The 23896-nt window shown below is 43.6% G+C and overlaps 1 protein-coding gene across 1 annotated transcript in view; it reads left to right on the forward strand.

The window, feature by feature from the left end:
• The window catches only part of kidins220a (kinase D-interacting substrate 220a), a 46842-nt gene that overhangs the window by 7420 nt on the left and 15526 nt on the right, over nucleotides 1–23896 (forward strand). Inside the window, exons 5-23 of the mRNA XM_061082342.1 lie at nucleotides 2083–2181; nucleotides 2527–2625; nucleotides 2866–2964; nucleotides 4090–4287; nucleotides 4382–4480; nucleotides 4760–4858; nucleotides 5143–5241; nucleotides 5362–5539; nucleotides 5669–5833; nucleotides 6019–6198; nucleotides 6760–6925; nucleotides 7115–7266; nucleotides 7651–7751; nucleotides 7858–8043; nucleotides 8174–8314; nucleotides 9198–9435; nucleotides 9544–9635; nucleotides 11813–11957; nucleotides 12096–12258. Coding sequence (XP_060938325.1) covers nucleotides 2083–2181; nucleotides 2527–2625; nucleotides 2866–2964; nucleotides 4090–4287; nucleotides 4382–4480; nucleotides 4760–4858; nucleotides 5143–5241; nucleotides 5362–5539; nucleotides 5669–5833; nucleotides 6019–6198; nucleotides 6760–6925; nucleotides 7115–7266; nucleotides 7651–7751; nucleotides 7858–8043; nucleotides 8174–8314; nucleotides 9198–9435; nucleotides 9544–9635; nucleotides 11813–11957; nucleotides 12096–12258 — 2699 coding nt within the window. The remainder of the gene's footprint in view (nucleotides 1–2082; nucleotides 2182–2526; nucleotides 2626–2865; nucleotides 2965–4089; nucleotides 4288–4381; nucleotides 4481–4759; nucleotides 4859–5142; nucleotides 5242–5361; nucleotides 5540–5668; nucleotides 5834–6018; nucleotides 6199–6759; nucleotides 6926–7114; nucleotides 7267–7650; nucleotides 7752–7857; nucleotides 8044–8173; nucleotides 8315–9197; nucleotides 9436–9543; nucleotides 9636–11812; nucleotides 11958–12095; nucleotides 12259–23896) is intronic.

Raw genomic sequence — 23896 nt, forward strand, 5'->3', positions numbered from 1 at the left:
TTAGAGTAACTCTCCAAAAACTTTTTTATTCCTGTAAAATCTGTAAAATATTTACTGGTGTGTACTGTTAGGTGTATTTGCCTCTTACCTGATCTTAACCTTGGTTTTACTTCCCCACTATTCTTGTTGTATTGATATGTGTTTGCATCTCCTATTCCAATTTCAACGCTTGGTTTTAACTACAATATTCATATGTCTATTTAAATTATATTGTAAAGTGTCCGTGGGTCCTTATTATTATTATTATTATTATTATTATTATTATCGAATAACAATAATATTAATAAATGTTCAGATTATCTGTTTTATATATATAAAACATAACTCTGACATCACATTATCAAGTGTTAGAATACTCTTTTATGGTTATGACATCATGTCAATATCATATTAATAGTCAATATGAGTCAAAAAGTAAAATCAAAAAGGGTAATAAGGTAACAATATTTGGTAGAAAAAGGAGCTGAAGGAGGCTAAAGGAAAAAACTTAAAGTGATATTAATCTATTCTCAGTGCTACAATTATATCACAATTCATGTTTAGGTTAAAGATGTAATAGCTAAAGAACTACACATAAAGTGTCAGAGGTTGATTGACAGTCTGCTCATACTCATACCGTAAGTTGACTGTTAAAATGTACTGGTCTACAATTTTGAAATATAATAAAGTCATGAAGCCTTGATGTTATGTACATTAATGGTTTCTGCTGGGGGTGATGACCCCTGTGCTGGTGGGACAGGATGATCCATTATCCTTGAAATGGACATAAAATGAAATTAGTCTCTGTGTGATGGCTTCTCTCTCGTAGTAAACCCATTTACTGAGCTCTGGTGGTCTCCGCATGGAGCAGTGATATGATTTAGTTACTGGATACAGAGCTGTCAGGGGCAGACAGTTGTCTTCAGGACTAATGTTGTGGCGATTTTGTGTAGACATGAGCAGAGCATTGGGAACAGGAGATACAAATATTTATTACCTGGCACCAAGCATCTATGGGAAAGCACTTGTTAGAGGCGGTGTGTATTCCATGCAGCATTTCCAATAAGCGTTAGCCATTAGCAAGTAGCATAAAAGATGCATTAAGATTTTATATTGGCACTAAAAGGCTCCACATTGTCGTGACATATGACATGTAGAGCTGATTTCAAACACTGAGCGTCTGTAACATTAGTGACTCAGGACATCAACGAAGTCATCGCCATGTGGGGGGGGTGCGTAAGCTTCCAGGGACAGATCACAGCCAGTCATCCCAGTGGGGTTATAATAAACCACAGTATGGGCAGTGTTCACTCCCTGGAAAATGTGTCATGCCAGCTGGATATAGCACATTTTCCTACCACAAAAATCCACTCACATTTACATTTACCAGTTCTGTGTGGTTAGCATGTAATACTAATAATGTGTTGCCCTTACACAGATCTTCACACTAGAGGTGAGTGTGCATCTGAAGTTGGGACCCTAACATTATGGAACACTCCTCTTATAGATTTAGGTTCTACATTTTTCTAAAAAAAGACTTTAAAAACAACTGATACCCCATTTATTCCCACTGGCTTTTGTCTCACCATGTGCATTATAGTGGTTGAATACATTGTGTATCACTACTTTAGTGGTAAAACATCTTAAGAAAGGGTTGGACCTGTAACCCTTTTTTCCCAAAGGTCCTATATTTCACCACATGGAGAGTGCAGCAATCTGCTGTCACCCGCCTTTACCTTCACGCGTCAGGGTGGTGGTCAAATTGATAGATTTTCACACGCCCTCACCACCTGAGGAGGGTGGCGGGCGCATGCTTACAAACACAAATCAAAACAACAATTATGTGAATGTAAACAAACTTATATGCGGCTCTTACAACTGCTTCTATTATTTAATTTATCTGATGCACTTTGTGACTTGTGGGAAATTAAATAAACCTAACTCACTTACCTACCTAATTAATAGAAAAACAACAACACCTTTTGTTATTGTATATGTCAGTATTATTACATGTACTGTATGAAGAACCAAGAGCAAGACTTCTATCTCGTCCAATCCTCATACTTTTTCTACTCAACTTATCTGTGTGTGGTTTCCTCTCAGGGGGGCTGGACCGCTCTCATGTGGGCCGGCTATAAAGGGAGCACAGATGTGGCCCAGATGCTCCTGGACAAAGGAGCTAACCCCAACATCACTGGACAGGTACTGAGACTGGACACACTGTTTTTTCTCTATCATCATTGATATCTGTTTAATTTATCTCTTCATTGAAAGTAACATAGATGGCACATTTCTGTAAAGCAGGAAAGGTTTATAACTCCGTTTCCATATCATGTGTTTTATTCTGATTGTTAGCACAATGTAAAAAACACGAGTTGTAATTTTAGATTAACATGAATGTGAACACAATCACAACCCTGCTCCTCACCTGCACAGCGTGATGCTTTACCCCATCATCTGCTGTTTGCATCATGTCACATTACCGAAAGTGCCAGTGTGACACTGATCATTAGTGACTGACTCCAACCCTGTCCTCTGGCCCTATAGTACAGCGTCTACCCTATAATCTGGGCGGCTGGTCGCGGCCACGCAGACATCGTCCATCTCCTGCTGCAGCACGGAGCCAAGGTCAACTGCTCAGACAAGGTACCCACATACTGAAAGATGTTCATCATTCGCTTCCTTTTCAATTACACAGAAGATGTACTTAGTGGTATGAACTTAAACGATTTGAATCCTTAGGCCCACATCCAACCCACAATCTCAAAACCTTCTCCCATTCTACCTTTAATCATCAATGTCCCTTTAAACATGATTCACCTGGATTTTTGACTAAATCATCTCCTGACTCCTATAATGTATAATTTGTTCTTCTCAACCTCACAGTATGGCACCACTCCTTTAATTTGGGCTGCCAGGAAGGGCCACTATGAAAGTGTGATGCACCTTCTGGAAAACGGAGCTGATGTGGACCAGGAAGGAGCCGTAAGTCATCTACAAATATCTCTTTAAATATCCGGTGAATTTTTACTCTCTGAAGCGTCCAGTTTTCATAACAGAAGGACTTAATATAGCCTTTTTGACACTGTTCATTCTATTTCTGTCCATTCAACTTTAAATAATTATGATTAATAGTTCAACATCAATTCAGTAGAACTCTAGTTTGGAATTCTAGTTTAGCAGAGTAAAAACTGCACAGTGTATTTCAAGGAAACATGGTGAAAGGATGGGACATGGGCCAAGAAAGGAACCATTAAATTTAGGTGTGAATCCTTTTTTTAACATTGTAAGATTTTCACAGATTTCCACGGGAATAAATCATGAAATATCAGGCATAATTAGGGGTCTGACATTTATGACTGTGAGATTTGGGGCAGCTCGATTTAATTTAAGAGGAATGTTAGGCCTTAGAAGTGGTACGCGCTCTACCGAGTGCTGAAGCGGTTGTTAAACTTATTGTAATTTGTGTCAGTGTTTCCTGAACAGTGGTAATCTATGGTTTTGACCGGGTACATTAACTGGTGACCAAGTATAATTTTGTCTTGGGGTCACTGCAGGTACCATGACACATAAACCCTGTCTGTTCTCGCTAGTTTAGTTTTCACACATTCAACATCTAACGCTGCCAAGCGCCACAAATGTGTCAGTAAACTGCAATATTAAATAATTGATTGCACCTATGACGCAGCACATCTGTTCTCCTTCGAGTCGTGTCGCATCTGTGCCAGCACAACGTGAATGATGGGATGGTTTGATATGTAGCATCAATAATCAGATGGAACTGTGCTAGCTAATGTTTCAGAGCAATTAATTCATGTGTGATTAAGAGACACAAGCGCCTGGAAAAATATATGAATTATTGGGCTCGCTAAATGAGATGTCAATAATAAATTGTCATTAGGCCCGTCGTGTCTCCCAGAGCTGCTGAGATAAACTGACAACATGTGCGAAATACAGTTTGTCCTTATCAGCCATAAATGATTGAACATCTGTCACTCGAACATCCAAACACCAACCAAAATCTCGACACACTGTCCAGTAGACAACAACATGTGAGAAATGTCAGAGAATCCTCTATTGTGCAAATGAGCTCTTTCTTTTATTTTCCAGAATTCAATGACAGCTCTGATTGTGGCCGTTAAAGGCGGATACACAGAAGTTGTCAAGGAGCTGCTGAAGAGGAACCCAAATGTCAACATGACGGACAAGGACGGCAACACAGCCCTGGCCATTGCTGCCAAGGAGGGACACACTGAGATTGTACAGGACCTGCTGGACGCCGGCACCTACGTCAATATCCCAGACAGGGTGAGGCCTCCTCACTGCAGCTTAACCTGCTGCTGTTTGAAACATGCAGGATGTCCTTAAATGGTCGGTTTTTCCTCTTCTGTCTCTCTGTCAGAGTGGGGAGACGATGCTGATAGGAGCAGTGCGAGGAGGTCATGTGGAGATAGTCCGGAGTCTGCTGAACAAATACGCTGATATTGACGTCAGGGGCCAGGTGGGAATCCTCTCCCTCTATTATTGATCCCTTACTGATGTTTAAATACAAGCAGCAGCCTGTCGTTGTGTTCTGTTTGAAATATCACACTGCTACTTAATACTGTTCATGCATTATTGTTCTTTGGTAAAGTGAACTGAAATCCATGGGTGAGAAATGTACAAATGTGTTACTCCTGTATCAATAGGCACAACGTGACACACTGTATTTGCATTCCTGACACTGTTGACCTTTTCCAAGTTAAACAAGCTAGTATTTGCCTTGTCCTTTCAACACCAGGATGGAAAGACCGCCCTCTACTGGGCAGTGGAGAAAGGCAACGCGACCATGGTGAGAGACATCCTGCAGTGTAACCCGGACACAGAGAGCTGCACAAAGGTGAGACACAATCAGTAGTTTAAGGGTGAATCTACTCTTTTCTCCTCATGCATTCAAATAAAGAACACTGTTGACCAAAGATGCAATCAGACAACTATGAATATGACCTTAACAACCTGCCTCAGGCTTTCCTCCTAAAATTTGTCAAAGTGAGGGAGTTGTATATTGTTTTCAAGTGTATAGTGTAGTATTGTTCATTTAAAGATCCAATGCATATGAACATAAAAATAAATACATTTCATAATGAATTTGATGAGACATTTTGTGTGTGTTTTTTGTTTTAGGAGGGAGATACCCCACTTATCAAAGCCACAAAGATGCGGAACATAGAAATTGTGGAGCTGCTGCTGGATAAAGGAGGCAAAGTGTCTGCAGTCGACAAGGTACGCATTTAGACACAGCGGATGTTTGGATATAAAACCTTAATCGTGTGTAGTTTTATTGATCTGGAGTTTCAGTTGTTAGTGGACACTAATCAGTCCATTCTGTTTCTCTTCACACAGAAAGCAGACACGCCGCTCCACATTGCCATCCGAGGTCGGAGCCGGAAATTGGCCGAGCTGCTTTTGAGGAACCCTAAAGACGGCCGCCTGCTTTACAGGCCCAACAAAGCCGGAGAGACCCCGTACAACATCGACTGCACCCACCAGAAAAGCATCCTCACTCAGATATTCGGAGCCAGTATGACCCAATTTCTGCTCGTCATTTAGAAAGGATTGTGTGACAAAAAGAAAAAAAGAAAATATTAAACTCTTCTACCTTATCTTTATTCTTCCTCTTTGCTCTTGCTCTTTTTTTTTTCTCTCTCAGAGCACCTCTCCCCGTCGGAGACAGAAGGAGACATGTTGGGTTATGACCTGTATAGCAGCGCTCTAGCAGACATCCTGAGCGAGCCCACCATGCAGCCGCCGATCTGTGTTGGATTGTACGCTCAGTGGGGCAGCGGCAAGTCTTTCCTTCTTAAGAAACTCGAGGGTAAGTGAGAAAACAGGAAAAGTACGGAAATGTGGAAACGCTTCTTTCCTTCAATCCCTCTGTAACAATTTAAGACTTTATTAGTACATTTCTTAATATCCTTGCATTGCGATATTTTTGTCTCCTTTTTACTTCGGTGAAACATCAGATATGGTACTTTTTTCCTCGTCCTTTGTGTTCATTAGACGAGATGAAGACATTTGCTGGCCAGCAGATAGAGCCGTTGTTCCAGTTTTCGTGGCTAGTGGTCTTCCTCACCCTTCTACTCTGTGGCTCGGTAGCTGTGGTCCTGGGCTTCACTGTTGATTCGAAGCTGGCAATCGCCGTGTCTCTCAGCCTCCTCGCCCTGCTCTACATCTTCTTTGGTGAGAGGACAGAAGATGTGACGCTGCAGTAGTGATGACTAAGAAAAAACATTTTTTATTTGAGGACGCTGCAAATGCATTACATACAACATTTCACACATATTTTTATATGGTGCCTGGTATTTTTCTTTTTGATTTATATAACAAACACTCATTATCATATTTCATGTATATCTCCTTTATATATCTCAACCACGAATCAGGGCTTTTGTGTCCTGAACCTAAGTGTAAGGAACTCATTTAGAGCCACAGCAATTCCAGCCAAGTTGATATTCAGATTGCTTAGAAAACCACAATAATATAGATATGTGATACATTTCCATTTAAACGGCATGAACCTTTTGAAACTGCTTTTTTCACTAGAGGGAGCCATTACACCACCAATATCAAATGTGTTGAGCTTTTGAATTGCCCTTGTTGATTTTTAAGAGAAAATAACTCGCTCATATTTAAGAATAGAACTTAGCCACAAGAATATTGAATTTATATTTTATTCGATTGACACCTCCGTAAAAAGCTACAACTAATTGCTCCATTGACAACCCCTTCTCTCATCTCCAGCGCTGGTTTACTTTGGAAGCCGTCGGGAGAGGGAAAGTTGGAACTGGGCGTGGTTCATCAGCACCCGTCTGGCTCGCCAGGTTGGCTACCTGGAGCTGCTGCTCCAACTGATGTTTGTCAACTCACCTGAGCTTCCTGAGCAGACCACACGTGCCTTGCCTGTCAGGTGACAACGACAGACACAAATATACTCGAGTTACTTTACTTTTCTACTGGAATAGAAAAAAAACATCAGTTTCCCACGTCCAAGATTAAAAAAATCTTACCACTGAGCTATTAAACTCAATATGAGGTTGTTCTTTATCTGAGAAAAATAATAAATTTCCCACCTCTCTGTCCCTTTCCAATGACACAGGTTCTTGTTCACGGATTATAATCGCTTATCCAGCGTTGGAGGAGAGACGTCCATGGCTGAGATGGTTGCCACGCTATCAGATGCCTGTGAGAGGGAGTTTGGCTTCATGGCCACAAGACTCTTCAGGGTTTTCAAGAATGATGAGATCCAAGGTGACGTCACTGTCTTTAGTTTCAGATGTCAGTCATGTATCAAGTTTTAGCCTACAGACACAGTTTTAGTCTAGTGTTGAAATAAAAAAAAGAATCTGATCAGCTCACATAACATCAATCCAATATACTGATTACTGATAAAGTGAAATATATGACGGTGGTTTTGAGGCGTTATTAGTATAAAGTAGTTGCTGTGCAGTTTGTGTTGAAAAATAAATTGTTGGTAAAATTACTCTTTTAAACATGATGAAACTCGTAAGCACAGTAAAAGCAGGGATTCAGAAAAAGCTTTTTGCATTCTCAACCTTATCCTAATGCTAAAGTTAATGCTGCTTGTGTAGAAAATGAAAGAGACAAGTTTGATTTTCCCCTCTCATCCTCCAGGTCAAAAGTGGAAGAAAACTTGTTGCGTTCCCTCCTTCGTGCTGTTTGCCTTGACAATAGGCTGCCTGATCACCGGTATGGCCCTGTTGGTCATCTTTAAGGTTGGTCATATCAATGAACGGGGGACCCTTCATTAAAATAGCGTGTCTTCTAACCATTGGGCCACTTGAAGCCCAGGTATTTAACCTAAATCCTTTTATTTTCCAGGTTGACCCTCATAACTTGACGGTAAATGCAGTGCTAATAGGTATGGCCAGTGTTGTGGGTCTGGCTTTACTGCTGAACTGCAGGACCTGGTGGCAAGTGGCCGATTCCGTCCTGAACTCCCAGAGGAAACGCCTGCACAGCGCGGCCAACAACCTGCACAAACTCAAGAGTGAAGGATTTATGAAGGTAGACGCTTTATATAGGACCTAATCACGGGCAAATGGAAATCCTTTGTCATAGCTCAAGAGACATTACATTTGTTTATGATGTTTAAATTAATTCTCATGAGCCATTCATTTTTTACGTCTTTCACCAGGTTCTGAAGAACGAGGTGGAACTAATGTCAAAAATGGCCAAGACCATTGATGGTTTCACCCAGAACCAGACGCGTATGGCCGTCATCATCGATGGCCTGGACGCCTGTGAACAGGACAAAGTGCTGCAAATGTTGGACACGGTGTGTGTTTTCACTTGTGCAGCTTCCTCTTGACTGTTAACAAGTTAATGTGAAAGAATTAACATGCTCAACATCTGTCTCTCAATTAAATTTAAACCATGGAACCCACTGTTGTGAAACAGCTGCCACGAGGTCTTTCACCTCAGAGCCCACACAGCTCTGCAGCAGTGCAGCCCCCAGGTGCTTCTCGCTGCCTCAGCTCACCTCCAAGTTTAGATCCTTCCTCCCCCTGTAATATAATTTCCTTAAGCCAAATGTTATTATTTGGTGAAGTAATCCCAGAAAGCATGGCAACCTCCTGCGTGCTAATCTAATCTTCTCATCTTTGCAAGCATGTCCCCATCACTCTGAAACCATCTTCAGTTCCGAGATCAAACGCATACTCAGAAATCCATTTTTTTTAGTTTACACAAATTACTAAATCAAATCTTAATATGTTTTCAGTCTGTATACTCTTCATACCAGACAATGCATTCTTAAGATGCAGACATCATGTGATGGAGCCTTAGTTGATGGTGCTGACAGCTGCTGTAGAGACGGAGGTTCATCATCCTGTGGGACGAGCCCGAGGGCGCTGGCCGGGTTTTAACAAGCCGTGTCTGCATGTAGCACAAAGCGATGTCCTGTGACACTTGGACTGTGTCCCTTAGTTATCCGAGTGGAAATCCCCAAAACCATGTGCTGCGGACAGTCGGCTCTCACAGGGCTTATTAAGTTTAAGCACCACAGCGAGCTGTTGTTGTTATGTTGTTGATTGATTAGATTGTAAACCCTCCATTTTGAGCGTTCTGCTGACCTTAAAATGTGTTTTTCGCTCACCCAAATCCAGTCCACATGAACTATGTCCTTTACAGACAAACTCATGGTTCATTTCTCTTTGCAGGTCAGGGTACTCTTCTCCAAAGGCCCCTTTATCTCCATCTTTGCCAGCGATCCCCATATCATCATAAAAGCTATCAACCAAAACCTCAACAGTGTGCTGAGAGACTCGAACATCAACGGCCACGACTACATGAGGAACATCGTCCACCTTCCAGTGTTCCTCAACAGCAGGGGCCTCAGTACTTCCAAAAAGCTTTGCATGGCAGCCCCCACCAATGGAGAGGCATTGCCTGCTGAAGGTAAAGGACAATGGCTAATATAGATGTATCCATTTCTGGTGTTCATCCACAAGCATTGGTCAGCGGTCATTCTCTTCTCATATCCTCTTTCTCTCTCTCTCGCTTCAGGATGGCATGACGACTTGGACAGGAAGTTGTCTCAGAGCACCCTGAGCCAAGACCAGGCCAAGTTTGGCAGCAAGAATGCCCTCAATCGCAGGGTAATGGCATATTGAAGTTCATTTTTATTTTTATAGATTTTGCAATGTTTTGTAGGGGTTAATAGCTCCATATTAGTTGTACCTGACCCCATTATTTACTTGATCCATATAGATGACACCGATATCAAAAGTCCAAGAGTAGGTTTAAAGTAAGACCAATATATCGAGCTTTGTATATTGTAGTTGCCCCCCTAAATAGATACAGTTCATACACCCCACACTTCATAAAACAAAAATCCAGCAATGATAATAGGTTGTAGAGATTTTTTTTATACAGAATTAAAACTGACACAGGCTTTGGTCAAATCATTTTAATTTTTCACGACATGAGTGTCATCTAGAAGGTTGACATTAATGATGGCTGTTCCCACGGGGATCAAAACAAGATTAAAATGCTGTTAGTTCACCACAACTTGAATACAAAACAGCAGGTTAGGGCGAGAGAAGCTGCCTGAGAACCCCCTCGCTGCTGTCTCTCTCTTCAGCCTCCTTCCTGAAGGAGCTGCTCAGTACATGCGTGGTGTTGGCAGGCGTCTCAGAGTCCAGAGGACAGAGGGAGATACACAGAGACGAAAAAAAGAGAGAGAGGTGCTCGGTGTGCGGCCAAGGTTCCTGTTGTAATTGATGTAATGGCTGTTTATCCTTCCTGCTGCGTTGCCACAGCCTAATGACAAGGCCTAGCAGCAGTGGGTCCCTGTGACAAAACACTGGCACCAGGTCTGCTGGCAGGAGGCTAAGTGACTCTGCTGCTGTCGCTGATGCCTTCCTACCCTCCCTGCGGGACCATCCCGCTAACTCCCCCTTCCTTCCTTCCCGCCTCCCTCTCTTGTTTGTTTGTTTGACATTTGTTTGTACCTCGGGTTTATCTTGTACCGTCAATTACTGGTGTCTGCCCTTTTATTACAGGGCAGTGTGCTCTGTTTACTTGCCCTCCGCCACTAGCTCGCTCTTGGCAGAAGGGTCCTCTCTCTACAAGTGGAGCTTCAGATGAGGGCAGGAGGGGAAAATCAATTAGTGCCTCTCCATTTTCATGTGGCTGCTCAAGTCGTGGATGACATTATGAGTATCTCCACCATCTAATTTCCATTTATCGGAATTAAACTAATCTTGTTTACAAGGAAAAAGGTTATTATCCAGAACTTGGCATTCAGTATTTTCGCCGTCTCTGCTGGTAGATATTTTGTTAACATCACTGACTGACCAACGTGTCAGTGAGGAGAAGAAGAACCAGTGAGCAAATACAGTAAAAGTAGCAGTAAAGATGGAGACCTGCAGAAAAAAATCAATACATAGCGTAAAGTCAGGTCGCTGAGGCTGACTGTACGATACCGTCTGACAGACCTTTTCCGGCCGGGTTGAGTGGTGGCCATATGTTTCATCTCGCTGTGAAAGAGGTCATGAGATTGGCGTTACGACTTCAAAGTCAACCAAAAGCCTCATCTTGGCTCATGACCACGGCAGCTGTCTGATATCATCACAGATGTTCTCCGGTAGATCTGTGTCAATAGCTCGCCTGTGTGTCATGAGTGTTCAACTGTGGACTGTGGCTCTTTGATTTTTATTTGCAGTCACACAGAATTATAGGTTTCGCTCACGAGGAGATGATATGGATTGTGCTGAGTGTGAGAAAAAAAGAAGAACATTTTACTTGGTTTCACTCACACCACTTCACATACAGTTTTTCCCGGAATGTGAAAGTGGTCTCAGACTTTTTCACTGTGCCTTAATTGTAGACCTTTGCTGGGTTATCTTAATGCACTAGAATAAAACAGACCCAGCAATTTATAACTGGATGCCATCTAGGTTGTATGATGACATGCCCTATGATCACATGTTGACCCTGAAATGATGCACACATGTATAAAATCTGAAAGTGCGGCCATGGTCAGGAGAAATATAGTGGCATTGTCGTTGAGACTTGGCTCAAGAGTATGTTTCTGATAAAGGTCTCCTGTGGCTGTATTGTTTTAAGATCCTGGGTTCCTGTTTTTCTTTTCATGTTTTTATACAGTTTCTATTGGTTCTCTGAAAGATTTCTCCCATTTACTTATAACACAATCCAACTCTGACCCAAATTCATTCATTGTAACAATTGACAACTGTGGTTTCAAACAGATACAGACAGTAATTTCCAGTATTATGCTAACTAGACCAACTGTCACTTTGTACTCGTCAAGGACACATACAGACGTCGCCAGATGCAGAGGACCGTCACCAGACAGATGTCATTCGACCTCACCAAGCTGCTGGTGACAGAAGACTGGTTCAGTGACATTAGCCCACAGACCATGAGGAGGCTGCTCAACATTGTTTCTATCACAGGTAAGAAATAAATCACTCCGTACAATAGCACCAAAGTTGTTAAGCCTTGATTTAACCTGGCCAACAAGCCTACATTGCTGATACACACACACCCACGTTAAATACATATATATATGTTTTTCTTTTCTTTTTTGACAGGTCGTCTTTTGCGGGCCAATCAGATCATTTTCAGCTGGGATCGTCTGGCGTCATGGATCAACCTGACAGAGGAGTGGCCTTACAGGACGTCATGGATCATTCTGTTTCTGGAGGAGACTGACGGAGTGTCTGACCAGATCCCTCTCAAGACCATTTATGAGAGGTACACAAACACACACACACACACACAGATAAAATAACTTCTTTTGTTGCTAATCTGATCTAACAGATGCACAGCCCTCCTACACACATCTGTGTATATTCTCTTTCTTTCTTTTATTGTGTCTCTCTTTCCCTCCCCTCTTTTTTTCACTGCCATCCATTGTCTTTTGAACTTGGGCCACACTTTTGCCGAATGAGGGCATGTTTAACAAAAAATAGATCAATCTCGGATTCATCTGACCAAGTGACCCAGCTTCTGACAATAAAACACTGAATGCTCAATAAAGTAAATCAATAAATGAGAACACAACAACACCATCAGTGTTGGGCTTAATGAAATAACCACGTTACTTGGTTTTCTCTCTGTGAGATATGTAAGTTCTAAGTGAGATGTGAGTATTTTGACCATCAGGTGGCAGTAGAGGATTTTCCTTGTCATGTGGGCCACATCAGTACATGGTGCCTGTAAGTGCCACACTAATAGGCAACTATTTTGTAATTGGTCATAATGACTTTATTATAGCCTTGACCTGATTCAAGAAAGGATAATTTCCTAAAAGCTGGACAAGAGAAAACTGAAGGTCAGATGTCTTCACTTGAGCAATAAAGGGAAATTTTTTCTCTCTTTTCTCTTTCCGGCTGTGTGAGTGTGTCTGGTGTGTGTGTTTGTGTGTGTGTGTGTGTGTGTGTGTGTGTGTGAGTGAGTGAGTGTGTGTACAGTGTGAGTGTTTATGCCTTTTGTATGTGTGTGTGGTCGCGGACGCACCGTTTGACGCGCTCCACACAGACGAGAGGAGGAGGGTCGACGCCGGCTGAAGCGCTGGGTTTGGGTGCTGTTGTGCATCAGTCGTTGGCCTTTAAAGGTTGCACTCTGTCACAATACACTAGCAACCACAGCTCCTGCGGCAGGAAAGTGTCACAGACAGTTACTGTCAACCAGTCAGCCAGCTAGATTCAGCAGACAAACCTCCCTCCTCCCATCTCCCAGGCTAGCTGCTGTCTCATTAGCTGTTTGGTTTTCAACGGACAATAGGCAATGCCTTCCCTTTTCTTCTATATGGCTTAATTTAAGTATTACATGTGACATGTGAAGTATTAAGGAGTGACAGCTGCACAAGATAAAAGATTAGAATCATTTTATACAGAAGGCTGTAACTGTATTTTTTGCACTAGCAGGATCTCTGTATTTTGTTTCTGTGGAACTACACTTCTTCTTTCTATATCTTTACCATGTTTAAGTATAGTGGAGACGTCATATCCACACTTTCGCCATAGTTATTGTGGGAAATAAAACTGGCAGATTGAGATAAGCCCTAGATCCGAGTGCAGTCGCTACAGCATGATATTGTGCTTACACTGCTCATTAGACTTAATATAGCCTTCATCTTGTTTTTGACCAACACTCCTGTCTTTCTTTATCTCCCTCCTCACTGGGTGTCTTTCCAAATGGCTGCTCTGTTTTCCGCAGTGGCCGTCGCAGAAGCACCCTTAATGATGATGACAGGAAGCCTCAAACAGGCTAAATACAACGCCTTGCCTAGAGGCCTTATCTCATGCGCTAATCTTCAGCTGATAAGACTCTGGCCTCTGTCTGTGTATCTTTTTCTGTCTCCGTGCTTGCTCTTTTCTTCCTCTTTCTTATGATCTGAGGCTCTTAACGTCCCCTTTTTTTTGCTCTGGATGACTTATTCTGTCTTTCTGTCCCTGAGCGATAGATGAGCACTTGACTGGCCTCTCAGAACCTCAGGCCCCTTCTTCTAACTGTCTGTCTGTTTGAGAAAGGGATGGCTATTTCTCTTTGCTTTCCTTTTCAGCCGTGTATATAAATACCTGCACGTATGTGTACACACATCGCTCATACTTCCGCTTGTGTTTTTCATAGACTCGACTATTATTATCATAGGCATAATGAGCTTTTTTTGTTTGTTTAATTCTGTAACTTACATGTTTCGGGCGTCACACAGGTTCCTCGTGTTTTAGCATGCATGTGTGTACGAGTGGTTGTGCTCAGCCAATTTTTCACAGCGGAACTGCACATCCCCTGAGCGTTACTAAGTGAATATATTAGTGGTGAAGTGAACGTGGGGGTGAGTCAGCCCCTTATAGGTCAACTGTCGCCCTGCATCTCAGTCACAAGGCAGCGAGCTCTTCCTCTTCTCTCCTCTTTGTAAGGCTCACTAAAGCACGGCAGGCCGCACTACACAGAGCATCAGAAAAACATGATATATTATAAACCCTACGACTGAAGGTGTTTTCTTTTTGCCATTTTCCACCAATAAAAATACAATTTGAGCCTTGTATTTGACATTTTAGTCCGTCCGAACGGAGAAAATATTAACCAAGGCCAACCCGAACCCAACGAGTATTGTGTTCTTTGTGTCCGAACCCAATCCGAGCCCATTGCAGTTATGTATGGTGCACCCTGTCCCTTACACACACACATGGCTATCGCTTGTTCTCTCTGATTACAGACACAATTCCGCCCAGCGAATTGACTTGAACCCGAATATCTTTTTTTTTTTAAATTGTCTTCATCCTGCGTGGCCCGTTACTGCTCAGGTCTGGTATCCACTATCTAATTTGAATGCAGCTTTATGTGCCGGGAGTTGTTCTCAGTTTAGCCTGTTAAATGAAAACTAAACCACCGATCAACACGGAAATCTTGTGTGAATAACAGAGTGCGTCTTAGTGAAGAGGAAGACAGCCGCTCTATGTGGCTTGTACCTGAACTCCTAGGAACGGAGGAAAAAATAGAAACACTCACCCACCTTCCCTCATATCTCCCAGAAACACACACACGCTTTCAAAACAGCTAAAAGCCGTTTTTAGCTTGCCTGGCAATAACAAGCGTCCATGATGGGGTGCTGTTAGGTGTCATTGTAGGACACGGCGTGAAGGGAAATGTGTTGCGCTAATTCCCATAGAGGGAGCGGCCCAGTACAGCCTTCCCTAATCTGATGGAGAATGTGTAATCGGTTAATAACCTCAGCAATTCTGTCATTAATGGTAAGAGCGGGAGCTGCCCAGACTAACTCAAGATAGCAGGGGGAATGCATTGTGTAACAAAGATGGCACTGTCTGTTGGAGATACTGGCTCATAACATTGAAACTTACTCTATCTCTCTCTCTCACACACACACAGAACACAACTAAAGTTTTCTGTTAGTTCTGTAGGGGAATCTATAAATTACAGCTGGAGCAGTGAGCCAGCGTCGCAGCAGAAACTCAACAGGAAGCAGAACAAGGAGCGCATTTGTCCTGACCGTCATATTTGTAGCTGTCAAATTAACAACGCCAAATCCAACCATTCAAATGCCGTTTTCTTTTCCTTTTTTCCTCCCTGGCAAATTGAATTTGGAGCCTGCAGCCTTGTGACTATCATTTCAGCCATATCATTTCTTCCCTCTCAGTGTTGTGTCTCTCAGGAGTCAGTTGTTCCTGGTTTTAGCTGCCATTAGGGACTTAATGACTGGAGCTAACCTAGCTCTCTCCTGCTTCATGGTTATTGCTTTAAAGCAGCCCTGCCATTTCCAAATACTCTTAATAGGCTTTTGTACGTTTATTTCCTTGATGTTGTTTAGAGTCATTACATTACACTCAGCCATTATTACGTGGAAGCTCCTCCGTGTGGTGACTTCAAGTTAGGTTGCAAGTTCACCTTCTGGATCTTGTTCAAGGACACTTCCTGGCTGTTGTTGTGACCTTTACTGTTGTTTCGTTTTTTTGTATCTACTCACCTTAATTTTTTAAATTCCATTAGCCTTTGCCTTAGCCTTAAATTCAATTACAACCAAATTTCCTCACTTAAATTGCATGTTCCTTTCTAAGAAAACAATCTGATTAGATTTCGCCAAACCTTCCTGTAACAATTTGCTTTGATTTTTATGATCAGCTCCGTTAGAATTAGCAACACTGCGTATACACATCTATCTTGTATTTTTACTGTTCATACGGTGTCTTCATTCTGTTACAGTGTCCGTCAGTGTCTCTGAGGGGTTTCTCTTTTTAGTGGTGATTTTTTGACCTTGCTGCACTTGAGGGGGTTAACAGATTTGGACCCAATAATGAATGAGGGCAGGTTTAGTCAGCTCCTCAGAGAGTTTATTCCTGGACGCCCAGATCCCGTTTTCAGCTCTCAAAAAAAAAAGTGTCACTGGTCCACTGAGCAGGTTCCTGCACTGCTCTGACATCTGGTGCCCTCTCTGTGCCAGGATGCCCCCAGCCGCACTCACAAGTGTGTTTCTGGCACTGCACCTGAATCTTCTGTTCATTACACACACATACGCACGAATAACTGTATGCCATACACACACACACACACACACACACCCGTTTGTACATCTGTCTTAGTGAGGACATTCATTTGCATAATGTATTCCCGAGCCTCTTACCCTAACTCTCAACTAAACCTAAACCTAAACACTAACCCTAAAACCAAGTCTAAACCCTCAAACAGTCCATTAAAACAGGGTCAGAAAGTGAAAACCGGCCAAAATGTCCTCACTCTGTAGCTTGTAGGCTCAAAATGGTCCTCACACAGATATCTGTATAAGTACATCCAAACAGTATTTGCCACTATAACCATTTGTAATTGAACATATGCATGCACACACCTCAAATCACACATAAAGCGGATGCAAGTAACACACACACAAACACACACACGCACACACACGCACACGCACGCACACGCACGCACACGCACGCACACGCACGCGCACGCACGCGCACACACACGCACACACACACACACACACACACACACACACACACACACACACACACACACACACACACACACACACACACACACACACACACACACACACACACACACACACACACACACAGACACCTAGCTCACACCAGTGCAAGAACATATGTCACCCCCAACTCCTCTGGGAATCAGTGTAATTAATCAAACCCTGAGATGCAGGCTGCGTTCAACAAACACACGTATGCACCGAACACACACAGCTCACGTTCACGCCGCGCAGGAAGCAGAACACAGCGGAGAGGTAAGGAAGGTTGGTTAGTGTCTAGAATTGCTGTTCATTGCGGTGTCCCTGTTTAAGCACCTACAAATCTTTGCGCACTTGATGCTTTTTAATTCACAGTTTGTGAAGAATATCACTTTCTTCTTCTTTTCTTCCCTTCGTCGTCTCTTCTCCTCTGTTTTGTTCGCCTGACCCTGAATTCCCCTTCAAACCCCCCTCCCCCACTTTCAGAAACATGACTAGCCAGGCACTTCTTGGACACTTAAAAACTTTTTTCTTTTTTCTTCCTTTTGCACTAATCACACTCTGAGTGAATACGTAGCCAGGCAATTCAGTCTTAATTAGAGAGACTCTTATCCCAAGCACTGAAACATTAAGATGACACTCTCTTCATTCAGGATTACTTTAATTGGCACAATTATTGTAATTTGGTTGCCGGGATAAAAGCGCTGTTCCAAAGCTCATGCGGGTGATTCCCTTTATGTGGAATCCTTTTAATAAGCTCTTATATCTGGCTGCATAGGAAAAGAATGGAGAGATCCTATTCTTTTCTTATGATGAATAGTTTTTAACTTTCCCTGCCCCCGAATGAAAAGTCTTTATTCTTTGCCACGCGGCCTATTATGCATGTGAATCCCCATCAAATTAGTGACACTTTCTGTAACGTGCACAAACTTCAAATGCTTAAAAAAAAATCTCTCTCTCTCCAGGTCCTCTTACGCTGTCTTCAGGCATGGACCTGCCGGTAAAGTCCAGAGAAACAGAGTTTACCCGCAGTTTGTCTTTCACATATCCACGGCCTGCAGCAGACAGAGACAGGAAGTCACGTATTAACTCCGCTGTGTAGATAACACACAGACACAGCTCTTATCACCACAAATTCTTTTGACATCCTCGTCAGTGTCTTCTTCTTGTGTGTGTCACCGCTTTTTCATTTTTGCGCTTGTTGCGGGTTAGAGGCGTCTCGGACACATTTACATTCACACATGCATCTCCTCCTGAGAAAATACAGAGGGACTGCGGAGTTCAGTGCATGTCTGAAAGCAGCTTTGGGAGGCCCATTGCCCTTGTGCTAAATCCCTCTAGGAGGTATTTTAGTGAACGCCCGAGTAAAACTGGTTATTCGATCGCTCATTTGCGCCGCCATTTGCCAGGAGAACCAGAAGACATGTGTGTATTTGTAAAGGCTGGTGTGAAGCCACCTAGGTCTCGGTAGAGCTCCGGCTCCATCACTGATAGGATACCAGCATTGAGTCGACAAACCAGCCCGTGCTGACTGCCTACCTGAAGCAAACGAGCAGATAAATAACAGACAGAGTCGAAAACAGAATGTATGGTTGGCATGAGATAAAGATGGAAAATGGAGAGGGGTTGGAAGAGATAAGAAAGGGCATAAAGAGGGAAAAAAGAGTCCAATCTCAGGAGGTGAAAAGAGATAAAGGAATCGGAACGTGTGAAAACTGTAGAGGATCAGACCAGATACCAGCAGGATTATTGCGAGACGAATTCGCCATTGGTGAGCTCAGGTCTCTGGTGTATTCACAGCCTCAGGTGATGCTGCTGCTCCAAGTGAGATAGCCCAGGTGGTGGACACATACAGATTGTTGCTCGTCCCCCTGGGTCCCACATGGCTGTTTACATTAGCGAAACTGGTCCTCTGCGGATTCCAGCTTTTATGTATGTGTGTGTGTTTGTGATTGTCTGTGTATTAAAAACGGATTATGACGATATAAGTCAAAGCGTCCCCTGGTGGCTGGCTGCAGTACAGGCCATAAACCCGGCCTCCTCTATGTTAGTGGATGGGACATGGGCCAAAAAAAAATGTATATGTTCTTGTGAAATACATTTTTTTTCAAGATGTTGTCTTTTTTATCACACTGATGGATGTTCAAGTATCCTTCCAGTTAGTTTGGTATTAATTAACTATTTGATGCTATAAAAAGAGGGGGAAACGGCAGGATTGACAGTTAAAGCTGCAATTGGTGGAATCTCACAACTGCGGCTGAACTCTCCAATCGTTGCTGTTCAGAATTTGGCTCTTAATGTGCAAGATGGTAGCGTATGTTTTGATGTAATTTCCGGTGAGCGGCAGGAAGTGGAGCCGCGTTGTCGATATGTATATACAGTCTGTGTGTGTGTGTGTGTGTGTGTGTGTGTGTGTGTGTGTGTGTGTGTGTGTGTGTGTGTGTGTGTGTGTGTGTGTGTGTGTGTGTGTGTGTGTGTGTGTGTGTGTGTGTGTGTGTGTGTGTGTGTGTGTGTGTGTGTGTGTGTGTCGTTCCAGCCCTCAGGTGTTTGGCAGTGGTGACTCAGGCATGAATCAGCCTCAGCCAGCTCTACCAACACTCAACCCCTGCTGAGCTGCTCAAAGTTTAAAAGAAAAATAAGTCGGCCGCTGTGTATAGGTGACACAGGAGGGTGTGTGTGTGTGTGTGTGCGCAAGGTGAGGTTTTCATTGTGTATACGTGTCTGTATACAGTATTTGTGTGTGGAGGCGACCACGTGAGGAGGGAAAGAACGTCATGCTGCATTCTTTGTCAGAAAATCCTTAAAGCCCTTTTCATTTCTGCCTGTAAGCCGAGGTTGAAGGATTAGCCTAATTGGTCTGAAACAAGAGAACTGCTCTGTTCCCTTTTCTATGCGAAGAATCATTTCAAATGTTATAAAAAGCCTCGACCGGCCTCCGCTCTAAAGTGACAGGGTCGTCTATCAGTGACGAAAGGCTTTTGATTAACATTTAAACATGACACTGAGGTGGAAGCTGATGTGGGGGGGTTGAGAAGCAGATGTCTGCCTCGTACTTTGCTATTTATCTGGTGTAGAGAGCTAATTCTGATCTCTTTCTTGGGGGGGGGGGGGGGGGAGACTCTTTATAAATAGCAGCCCAGGGTTGCAAGGGGGTCAACGATGACCTTTAAGACGACAGTGAGATTCGCCACTTGGCTGCCACACACGTGCATAAATACACACTGACACAAACACATCCGGTCCTTAACTGATATTAACATCCTGGCCCTCTAGAAGTCAATGAAAGTCAGGTCCTTTTAGGGTTTGTGTGTGTGAAAAAATCACTCTGAAATGGCAAAGAACGACCTGGCAAGCGAGTGAGCCCAAAGAAGGCGAATTGAAGATTAAGCCTTTATTGGGAGGGATCACTAGTGTCCTTTTCTACCCCATCTTTGCTTTAAAGCAGCTCTTGATAAGGCACTCGTGCTGCCAGCCGCTGTATAGCTTAAGGATTTACATATCAGATTTGTCTGCGAGGGTCTCTTGAGCAATGTGCCCCAGGTTCTGCAGAAAGTTTTTAATAATCAGAAGAGGTTTTTTACTCAGACACACGGTGGACTTCAGAAGCTTTTGTAGAAATCCGTTTTACTGAACAGCATTTACTTCTCACTCCTTCTCTTTCTCTCCAACGCTCAAACACTCATCGACGTTCCTGCATCCCCCTCTCATTATATTTCTGATGCACACATCCCATTGTGCTAAGTCAAACAGAGGATTATCGGTTCAGCCTGAATCTGTATTTGTCACATTCATCAGTGACTGTATGGATTTTAGCTCCATACAGACTGATTCCAGATGTATTGTCTGCTGCAGAGGAGCACATTTGTCTTCACTTTAGCAGTCCAGCCCATTTAACTTGGCATCACACTCAGCCGATCAGCTGGCCATTACAGCTATCACACTACCGCATGCGCTGATATGAACTCTGTGGTGAAATTAGTGTCACAATGAACAAACTCTGCCATGGCCCTGTGATGCTCCAAACTGTCCTCTTGTGCATAAATCACCACGCTGAGGTTTGTCAAGAATGAGGCCTTAGTTACTCCGAGTGGAGGGTTCAGTTAAGGTTTTTGGGGTCTGGAACAAGAAGGCTCCGTCCCGGCGCTACACATGAGTTTAATCAACATTTCAGGGAACCACTGAATACTGAGCCCGTCTCATGGAGAGGCCGCTCGCTCCCAAGCTGCTGGGTTTTTATCAGTCTTGTGTGTTTCCCATTAGCCTGCTTGTCTCTGTGGTTTGCTTTGGGATGCACAGGTCCAGCTTAGTACATGAGAGTCTCAATTATTGGACCAAACTTTGCCACGACTGTGTATGGAAAGCAGACGCTGCCACAAGTCGTCAGTTGGCACTGCCAAGGCAAGGAAGCGAGAAAGAGAGAGAGATAGAGACTGAGGGGAAAGCAGAGACTCAGGGTGTCTGCATTACTTGAAGCATTTGATTAAAATCAAGGAAATATGTCTGGATTTTTCAGAGACAAAGAACATGGCGTCATCTAAAGTGAAAACATATTTTTGCTCTCCCCCTCTGCTTTTGGGGTGCTGGAGGTCTTGGCAGTTTCCATTGTAACAATAACCTCTCTCAGCATTGATGCTGCGTCCACGCGCCAGCATGTGGGTCCGTCCGCCTGTCCACTGTTTTCCCAGAGAAGGCCTCTCTGGTTTCATCCACGCGCTTGGCAGACACTGTGCCAGCGGCTCGGACATGACTCTGACCAGCAGAGGAATGTGCCGGACCTGGGCCTGGTTAACTTCTTCACCCACACATTGTTGTACTGGTCCCAATAGTGTCTCCCACTGAAACTCTTGATTATTTCTCAAACACAATGTGCACAGACGTTTGTCTGTCTGCAGATATCTCTCTCTGTCTTTGGGCCCCTTTATGGAAATGTTTGGCAGCGAGACCACCTCTTTGTGACATGCGTGCGCATGTCGTCCGTAAGCACAGAGAGCAGCTGTAAAGCAAAGTCAAGTGGCACATTCATAGTTTCATTGCCCAAAGAGAGGACGGAAGGGATAGAGCGATGAATTCTGCTCATTCCCGTCAGCTGCAGCGTGTGGGAGGTTGAGAGGAGAAGAAAGGCTATGCTCCAGTCAACTTTGGGACCTATTAGCATTTGGATAAGCTCAGAAAGCTCTCAGTGGCCACACCACACAGAGAGCCGTTGGACCTAAGCGCCTGTGCTGCCACAGCTATAAGCTGGTTCCTGCACAATGGAGCCATTGTGCAGGAGCGGCTGCCGGGATGCCTGCCGGCCTTTATCTCACTCGGCCTCGGTCTGCTTGAAAGTAGCACGCCGGCTTCCTTGGCGCTCCAGCCCGTACATCCATCTTGTCATCTGGCTGATTGCTGATAAGAATGGCTTTGTTAATTTTGTCTGCATCATCTGTTCACAGTGAGGATGACTAAGTATGAAGTCATTGCGTAATGCCAAGGCCAACGACTTATCATCTGTTTTCTGCAAAGGATGACATTTACAGTGGTTAAACCTCACTGACAAACAGCTGCTGGCATTTAATGGGAACTGTTTGTCCTGCAGTACAACATATTGTCTAGAAACATCTAATGAACCATTATTTGTCTGGTTCGTTAGTATACCTGGAATTCTGTCCTCTCTCTATTTTTCTCTCCTTCCTTCTCTAGTATTTCTATAACTCTTCTCATTTATCATACATTGATTGTCGCCCTATGATCTTTACCAAATATCTTTAAAGGCCAGTTTGAAGAGTGAGCTCCACTTTGTTCCTGGCTTGCTTCTCCTGCAGACACCTCTGACCAGCCTGCTGGGAACGTCAGGAATGGACCTCTGACTCTCCACTTTCACTTTTTTTCCTCTTTCCATCTGTCTGGGTGTAATTTTGTGATGGATGCCCTTGATTTGTTCTCCTCACCGGCCCCTGGTTGTCTTTGGAAGTCGCAGCCGTCTGTGCTCTGTACTCCACGTTTTTCAAGAGCAAATATGAATGTCAGCGAAGTATGAGGTGCTGTAGCTATCTTTTCGTGTTGCATTGCTGCAGGATGGCATGTGTTCGGTAAAAAATCTGCAGGCAGAATGTCTTTGTAGCATTCAGGATTATCCAGAATCTGAAGTAGCCAATAATGATGTCGCTCTAATTTAAGAATTCAGAGTCTAACCAAACTGTGTGGATACACCACTGAGCCATTTTAGAAGGTCCTGTAAAAAGACTCAAGATTCCTTAGAAAGTCTTGGGAGGCTGATCTCTATATAGCAAAAGGAAGTGCGCTGTGTATGTGTGTGTATGTGTGTGTGTCTCTGTGAGTCACTGGCTCCTGTTGGTCTGTGTCTGCAGACCCACAAATAAACAGCAGTAAGCCAGCTGGAAATTGGGAAAAATCACAGGCTTCTCTCAGCCTGTATATGGGTTAATACAGTTCATGGGAAAAAGAACCAAACACCCACACACACATACACACACTGTGCATGTACTGGACAAACACATACACTCCGCCCTTCATCCGTGTCTTTTCATATCCCCATCCACACTGCCCAGGTGTCTCTTGTGGACATTACACATCACTCTTTTTGTCGATATAGTTTGGAATCGTCTCCAGTGCCGCTGATGCAGGTAACATCTGTGCTTTCAGTGTCCCGCTCATCCTCCCCAGCAGAGGTCACATGAGCGAGGTTCATCTGTGTGCCACCACGGAGCTTCCTCGACCTTTTGGGTCTTGTTAAAGGTTCTAATCGAAGAAAACACTGAGAGGGCTTTGTCCACTGGAACCCAGCTGTGTCTCTGCGTCCTCTCCTCTCACAGCCTATTCTCTCTGCTCTCACTCCGAGTGTCACTGTGCCGGCAGTGGGATGGGGGAAGCTGGGTTGGGGGTGACCCACCTGGA

The sequence above is a fragment of the Limanda limanda genome, chromosome 12 (assembly GCF_963576545.1).
Source record: "Limanda limanda chromosome 12, fLimLim1.1, whole genome shotgun sequence".
In the NCBI taxonomy this organism is placed as follows: Eukaryota; Metazoa; Chordata; class Actinopteri; order Pleuronectiformes; family Pleuronectidae; genus Limanda; species Limanda limanda.